The sequence below is a fragment of the Oncorhynchus clarkii genome, chromosome 16 (assembly GCF_045791955.1).
Source record: "Oncorhynchus clarkii lewisi isolate Uvic-CL-2024 chromosome 16, UVic_Ocla_1.0, whole genome shotgun sequence".
Lineage (NCBI taxonomy): Eukaryota > Metazoa > Chordata > Actinopteri > Salmoniformes > Salmonidae > Oncorhynchus > Oncorhynchus clarkii.
In genome coordinates, this window is record NC_092162.1 from 6,268,221 (window position 1) to 6,276,749 (window position 8,529).

Below are 8,529 nucleotides of genomic sequence, written 5' to 3' on the forward strand. Positions count from 1 at the left end.
TGCTTTACCCAGCATAGACTTACAGATGACCTGGAGCCAGTGGGTCTAGCGGCGAATATGTAGCGAGGGCCAGCCGACTACAGCATACAGGTCGCAGTGGTGGGTGGTATAAGGTGCTTTGGTAACTAAACGGATGGCACTGTGATAGACTGCATCCAATTTGCTGAGTAGAGTATTAGAAGCTATTTTGTAGATGACATTGCCGAAGTCGAGGATCGGTCAGTTTTACTAGGGTATGTTTGGCGGCATGAGTGAAGGAGGCTTTGTTGCGAAATAGAAAGCCGATTCTAGATTTGATTTTGGATTGGAGATGTTTGATATGAGTCTGAAAGGAGAGTTTACAGTCTAACCAGACACCTAGGTATTTGTAGTTGTCCACGTATTCTACGTCAGAACCGTCCAGAGTAGTGATGCTGGATGGGTGGGCTGGTGCGGGCAGCGAATGATTGAAAAGCATGCTTTTGGTTTTGCTAGCGTTTAAGAGCAGTTGGAGGCCACAGAAGGAGTGTTATATGGCATTGAAGCTCGTTTGGAGGTTAGTTAACACAGTGTCCACAGAAGGGCCAGATGTATACAGAATGGTGTTGTCTGCGTAGAAGTGGATCAGGGAATCACCTGCAGCAAGAGCGACCTCATTGATGTATATAAAGAAAAGAGTCGGCCCGAGAATTGAACCCTGTGGTACCCCCGTAGAGACTGCCAGAGGTCCGGACAACAGGCCCTCCGATTTTACACACTGAACTCTGAGAAATTGTTGGTGAACCAAGTGAGGCAGTCATATGAGAAACCAAGGCTATTGATTCTGCCGATAAGAATAAGGTGATTGACAGAGTCGAAAGCCTTGGCCAGGTCGATGAATACGGCTGTACAGTACTGTCTTTTATCGATGGCGGTTATGATATTGTTTAGTACCTTGAGCGTGGCTGAGGTGCACCCTTTGACCAGCTCGGAAGCCGGATTGCACAGCGGAGAAGGTACGGTGGGACTCGAAATGCTCAGTGATCTGTTTATTAACTTTGTTTTCGAAGACTTTAGATAGGCAGGGCAGGATGGATAGAGGTCTGTAACAGTTTGGGTCTAGAGGCAGGGCAGGGCAGGGTAGAGGTCTGTAACAGTTTGGGTCTAGAGTGTCACCCCCTTTGAAGAGGGGGATGACCGCGGCAGCTTTCCAATCTTTGGGGATCTCAGACGATACAAAAGAGAGATTAAACAGACTAGTAATAGGAGTTGTAACAATGGCGGCAGATAGTTTCAGAAAGAGGGTCCAGATTGTCTAGCCCAGCTGATTTGTACTGGTCCAGGTTTTTCAGCTCTTTCAGAACATCTGCGATCTGGATTTGGGTGAAGGAGAAGCTGGGGAAGCTCGGGCAAGTAGCTGAGAGGGGTGCAGAGCTGTTGGCCGGGGTTGGGGTAGCCAGGAGGAAAGCATGGCCAGCCATAGAGAAATGCATACACCCTATCCCCTACACCGTAGCCTTTAAACCCAAGCATCTACACCTTAGCCTTTACACCATAGCGCCTTCACCCTAGCCTAGATCCTTGCCCCTACACCCTAGCCTCTGGTCCCTACACGCTAGCCTCTACACGCTAGCCTCTACACCCTAGCCCCTACACCCTAGCCCCTACACCCTAGCCTCTACACCCTAGCCCCTAACCCTTACACCCTAGCCCCTAACCCTTACACCCTAGCCTCTAGCCCCTAACCCTTACACCCTAGCCTCTACTCCATAGCCTCTACACCCTAGCCCCTAACCCTAGCCTCCCTACACCCTATCCCCTACACCCTAGCCCCTACACCTTAGATACTAGCACTACACCGTAGCCTAGACCCTACACCCTAGCCCCTTCACCCTATCTTAGCCCCTAGCCCTTACACCCTAGCTTAGCCCCTAGCCCTTAGACCCTAGTCCCTAGCCCTTAGACCCCAGCCTAGCCCCTAGCCCCTAGCCTTTACACTCTAGCTTAGACCCTAGCCCCTACATCCTAGCTTAGACCCTAGCCCTTACACCACTAGCTTACACCCTAGCCCCTAGCCTATGCACCCTAGCCTAGCCCCTATCCCTTATACCCTAGCCCCTACACCCTAGCCTAGCCCCTATCCCTTATACCCTAGCCCCTTCACCCTAGCATAGACACTAGCCCCATGCCTAGACCCTACATCCTACATCCTACATCCTACACCCTAGCCCTTACACCCTAGCCCCTACATCCTACACCCTAGCCCTTACACACTAGACCAGACCCTAGCTCTTACATCCTACACCCTAGCCCCTACATCCTAGCCCCTACATCCTAGACCCTAGCCCCTACATCCTAGACCCTAGCCCCTACATCCTACACCCTAGCCCCTACATCCTACACCTTAGCCCCTACATCCTACACCCTAGCCCCTACATCCTAGACCCTAGCCCCTACATCCTAGACCCTAGCCCCTACATCCTAGCCCCTAGCCCCTAGCCCCTACAACCTAGACCCTAGCCCCTACATCCTAGACCCTAGCCCCTACATCCTAGACTCTAGCCCCTACATCCTAGACGCTAGCCCCTACATCCTAGACCCTAGCCCCTACATCCTAGATCCTAGCCCCTACATCCTAGACCCTAGCCCCTACATCCTAGACCCTATATCCTAGACCCTAGCCCCTACATCCTAGACCCTAGCCCCTACATCCTAGACCCTAGCCCCTACATCCTAGACCCTAGGTTCAGCTTCAGGACCTGCGGCCCTCTAGTGGAGGACCTACCTTCTATGTGTCGCCTGCCACTCTGGATGAATTGGTCTTGACTGATTCTACAGGCCAGTACCCGGAGGTTGTCAGTCCAATTTCAGAGCTGACAGGGGACCGGAACCAATGGACCACAGACAGAGTTACTTGTATTGTTTTCATGACATCACGTAGTGTAATTGGGAAACAACACTACTGAAGTGAAAGACAAGCAGTAAGAGGGGTAAACTCGGATTTGATTTACGGCCTTAAAATGTTGGATGTTGATTCCATCCCATTGATTCCATCAAATGTATTTATAAAGCCCTTTTTACATCAACAGTTGTCACAAAGTGCTGCACAGAAAGCCAGCCTAAAACCCCCAAACAGCAAGCAATGCAGATGTAGAAGCACGGTGGCTAGGAAAAACTCCCTAGAAAGGCAGGGAACCTAGGAAGAAACTTGGAGAGGAGCCAGGCTCTGAGGGGTGGGCCAGTCCTCTTCTGGCTGTGCCGGTGGAAATTAAGAGTACAGGCATTTAGGCCAGATCGTTCTTCAAAATGTTCAAATGTTCATAGATGACCAGCACATGGCCATTTAAGCCAAATCGTTTTTCAAGACATTCAACCGTTCATAGATGACCAGCAGGGTCAAACTAGTAATCACAGTGGTTATACATGTTTTGGGTGCAATAGTTCACCTCCTCAGGAGTAAATGATTGATTGATTCCCATCCCAGGTGACAGACGACAAGATAGTGGGTACCAATTTAGTGACGGGTCTTCCGAAGTCCAGCCCAGGACCGTGGTCTGGTAGTAACCGGGATATGATTGTCAGGACCTCCAAACTGCTGTTACCTGTCACCTGTGAATTCCCACGACACTACGAGGTCTCCGACGGTTACCAGGTAAGAGGGTGATTGAATGCTTCTTTTTAGTACTTCCTCTTAAACTCAGTTATTTCAAAATAAAAGTCCAACATTCAAAATAAAAGTCCAACATTCAAAATAAAAGTCCAACATTCAAAATAAAAGTCCAACATTCAAAATAAAAGTCCAACAAACAAAATATGGAATAAAACTATTGGTTTTCCTTTAAATTCTGTTTGGAAACCCACCTTTTAGCTTGCTATTTTATTCAGCAATTTTATTATCATTGTCCCTTTTTCATTGTTTTATTTATTTTATTTGTTTGATTTTATCTATTTCGTTCTGTTTTTTTTTTATAAAGGTTGCTTGAGCGACTTTAAATTGCATTTTTAAAATAAGTTGAAATTTAATTTCTCTCTCTCTCATCCCAGGCCAGTCTCCGTAGCTCCGCCCTAGAGCTAGCAGGCCACTCCCAGGGCCTGTTCCCCTTCTCTCTGGAGCTGTTTAAGAGTGCTGAGTTCTCTGAGCCCTACCGGGCTCCACCCCAACTACGCCTCCACGACTCACTGTTCTTCGGGGTGGAACCCAGGGAGAAGGTACTGTACTGAATCCCAAATGGCACCCTATGTAGTGCACTACTGTTAACCAAAGCCCTACATTCTTAGGAAAAAATAGGTTATATCTAGAAACTAAAAGGGTTCATCGGCTGTCCCCATAGGAAAACCCTTTCAAGAACCCTTTAGAACCCCTTTTGGAAATATTATTTTTTCTAAGAGTGTATATAGTGCACTATATAGGGAATAGGGTGCCATAGGGCCCTGGTCTAAAGTAGTGCACTATATAGGGAATAGGGTGTCATTTGGGACTCAACCAGTGTGACCACATCTCTGTTGTCTCCATATCACGGATCAATAAAGATCTTCTGTTTTTGTTCGCTCGTGGATCATACTTTGTTGACTGATACATTTATTGGACAATTTAAGATTTCCGTTCGGGTGAGGCTTTTAATAAGCTCTTTTATGTGTCAAATTTTGGTATGTTGTACTTTACTTTAAGTTTACTCACTTTACAAATTTGACTTGTGCTTGACTTACTATAGGTGGAGGGTTTGTCAGCTCTGGTGGAGAGCTGCTTTGCCACCCCCAGCGCCAAGGCAGACCAGGCTCTCAAATACTACCTCATCAAAGACGGGTGGGTACTATACTACCATGTACATTATATACTGTATCAGCATGACGGGAGGACGAGAGTGGGGACAGTGGTGTTTACTCCAAAGTCAATGGATCCGACAATGCCAACAAAAATACAACTGGTACAGACAGACAGACAGACAGACAGACAGAGACACACACACACACACACTGCTCTATCAGGACTATCTATAAAATGTTTCCAACAAAACACCTCCATACTTCACAGAGATTGCATCCCAAATGGCACCCTATTCCCTATATAGTGCACTACTTTAGACCAGGGCCCTATTCCCTATATAGTGCACTACTTTAGACCAGGGCCCTATTCCCTATATAGTGCACTACTTTAGACCAGAGCCATATTCCCTATATAGTGCACTACTTTAGACCAGGGCCCTATTCCCTATATAGTGCACTACTTTAGACCATAGCCCTATTCCCTATATAGTGCACTACTTTAGACCAGGGCCCGTAGGGAATAGGGTGTCATTTGGGCTGTTAAGAGAAGATCATGATTGGCTGACAAAGTGAGGTCACTCACCAGCTATGTCTTTACAAACAGTCCCCTGCATCCCAAATGGCACCCTATTCCCTATATAGTGCACTACTATTGACCAGGGCCCATAGGGAATAGGGTGCCATTTATAAAGGCAGCTATAGCTAACAGTGATGGAGTAGCTTGTTAAGACAGGGTATGGGTCAGTGGGTATTGTGTTAAGACGGAGTAGCTTGTTAAAACAGGGTATGGGTCAGTGGGTATTGTGTTAAGATGGAGTAGCTTGTTAATACAGGGTATGGGTCAGTGGGTATTGTGTTAAGACGGAGTAGCTTGTTAAAACAGGGTATGGGTTGTCAGCATAACTATCATCTCCTCCTATAATATCCTGCCCTCATTGTGCCCCTCTCCTCCTCCCCTTCTCTTCTTCTCTCCCCACCTCCCCTCATTCCCTTCTCCTCTTCTATCCCCACTTCCCCTGCTCTCTCCCTCCTCCCCTACTCCTCTTCTCTCCCCACTTCCCCTCCTCTCTCCCTCTCCCTCCTCCCCTTCTCTCCCTCCTTCCTTACTCCTCTTCTCTCCACACTGCCCCTCCTCTCGCTCTCCTCACCACCTCATCTTCTCTCCTCACCTCCCCTCACCTCCCCCTCCTATCCCTCCTCCTCTTCTCTCCCCTCCACTCTCCCTCCTCCCCTTCCCCTCCACTCTCCCTCCTCCCCTTCCCCGCCTCTCTCCCTCCTACCCTCCTCCCCTCTCCCTCATACCCTCCTCCCCCTCCTCCACTTCTCTTCTTTCTCCCCTTCCCCTCCTCTCTTCCTCCTCTCCCTCCTCTTCTCTCCCCACTTCCACTCCTCTCTCCCTCTCCCTCCTCCCCTTCTCTCCCTCCTTCCTTACTCCCCTTCTCTCCCTCCTTCCTTACTCCTCACCTCCCCTCACCCCCCTCCTATCCCTCCTCCTCTTCTCTCCCCTCCTCTCTCCCTTCTCCCTTCCCCTGCTCCCCTCCCCTCCTCTCTCCCTCCTCCCCGCCTCTCTCCCTCCTACCCTCCTGCCCTCCCCCTCCTCCACTTCTTTTCTTTCTCCCCTTCCTCTCCTCCCTTCCTCCTCTCCCTCCTCCTCTTCTCTCCCCACTTCCCTCCTCTCTCCCGCCTCCCCTACCCCTCCTCTCTCGCTCCTCCCCTTCTCCCTTCCCTCCTCCCCCTCTCCTCTTCTCTCCCCACTTCCCCTCCTCTCTCCCTCCTCCCCTCTCTCCCCTATTTCCTCTTCTCTCCTCCTCTCTAACCCTATAATGTGTGTTTAGGTGTATCTCAGATGAAATGGTGCGCCAGTACTCTGCTAAGGACCAGCTATCCAAACACTACCAGGTTCCTGTCTTCAAGTTTGTTGGCAAGGACAACAAGGTCATTAAGAACAGACACCCCGGGAGCCAGCTGGCCAGTTCAGTATATGTGTGTACGTGTCTATGTTCTGTATCTACGTGCGTATCCACGTGTCTATCTGTGTGTGTGTCAACAGGAGGTGTTCCTGCACTGTCGTGTGTTGGTGTGTGGGGCAGGAGACTCCCGCTGTTCTCAGGGCTGTAGAGGGCGTCTTCGTCGGGAACTGTGGAGGACTGAGGAGGAACAGGAGGACTGGGACCAGCATCACGTGCTGAGTGGAGGACCCATACGCATCTTGCCAGACTGAGACATCAGACCGCCGTGGCACCTCCATACCACCTTCAGGCCATCTCTCACCACTGCACCACTGCAAACATAGAAATAGATACAATAGATATAGAGATAGATATTGTAGGAGCATGACCAGCATTGTCTCCTGAGTGGAGGACCCATACACATTCTGCCCGACTGAGACATCAGACCACCGCCGCCACCACCATAACCACCACCAGACCACCACCAGGCCACCGCCACCACCAGGCCACCACCACCAGGCCACCACCAGACCACCACCACCACCACCACCACCATCACCACCACCACCACCACCACCAGACCACCACCACCACCAGACCACCACCACCACCACCACCACCACCACCACCACCACCACCACCACCACCAGACTACCACCACCACCACCACCACCAGACTACCACCACCACCACCACCACCAGACTACCACCACCACCACCACCACCAGACTACCACCACCACCAGGCCACCACCACCAGACCACCACCACCACCACCACCACCACCAGACTACCACCACCACCACCAGACTACCACCACCACCACCACCACTAGGCCACCACCACCAGACCACCACCACCACCACCACCAGGCCACCACCACCACCAGACTACCACCACCACCAGGCCACCACCACCACCACCAGACTACCACCACCACTACCACCACCACCACCACCACCAGACTACCACCACCACCACCACCACCAGACTACCACCACCACCACCACCACCAGGCCACCACCACCACCACCACCACCAGACTACCACCACTACCACCACCACCAGACTACCACCACCACCACCAGGCCACCACCACCACCAGGCCACCACCACCACCACCACCACCAGGCCACCACCACCACCACCAGGCCACCACCACCACCACCACCAGGCCACCACCACCACCACCAGGCCACCACCACCAGACTACCACCACCACCACCAGACTACCACCACCACCACCACCACCAGGCCACCACCACCACCAGACTGCCACCACCACCACCACCACCACCAGACTACCACCACCACCACCACCACCAGGCCACCACCACCAGGCCACCACCACCAGGCCACCAGACTACCACCACCACCACCAGACTACCACCACCACCACCAGACTACCACCACCACCACCACCACCAGACTACCACCACCATCACCACCACCAGGCCACCACCACCACCAGACTACCACCACCACCACCACCACCACCAGACTACCACCACCACCACCACCACCAGGCCACCACCAGACTACCACCACCACCACCACCACCACCACCACCAGACTACCACCACCACCACCCCCAGGCCACCACCACCAGGCCACCGCCACCACCACCACCCCCAGGCCACCACCACCAGGCCACCACCACCACCACCACCACCCCCAGGCCACCACCACCAGGCCACCACCCCCAGGCCACCACCCCCAGGCCACCACCCCCAGGCCACCACCACCAGGCCCCCACCACCACCACCACCACAACCACCACCACCAGGCCATAGAGTGAAGCGCTGCAGAATCAATAATGCTCTGTGTGAGGACCCACACAGCTCCGGAGTCTGCTGGTT

At 52.0% G+C, this 8,529-nt stretch overlaps 1 protein-coding gene across 1 annotated transcript in view; it reads left to right on the top strand.

Moving 5' to 3' along the window:
• Nucleotides 1–7,012, top strand: part of LOC139367414 (oncoprotein-induced transcript 3 protein-like) — a 36,428-nt gene extending 29,416 nt beyond the window's left edge. The window contains exons 8-12 of the mRNA XM_071105620.1: nucleotides 3,443–3,610; nucleotides 4,003–4,167; nucleotides 4,671–4,762; nucleotides 6,558–6,657; nucleotides 6,773–7,012. Of these exons, the coding sequence (XP_070961721.1) occupies nucleotides 3,443–3,610; nucleotides 4,003–4,167; nucleotides 4,671–4,762; nucleotides 6,558–6,657; nucleotides 6,773–6,943 (696 nt within the window). The 3' untranslated portion in view covers nucleotides 6,944–7,012. The remainder of the gene's footprint in view (nucleotides 1–3,442; nucleotides 3,611–4,002; nucleotides 4,168–4,670; nucleotides 4,763–6,557; nucleotides 6,658–6,772) is intronic.
• Nucleotides 7,013–8,529: the final 1,517 nt, after the last annotated feature.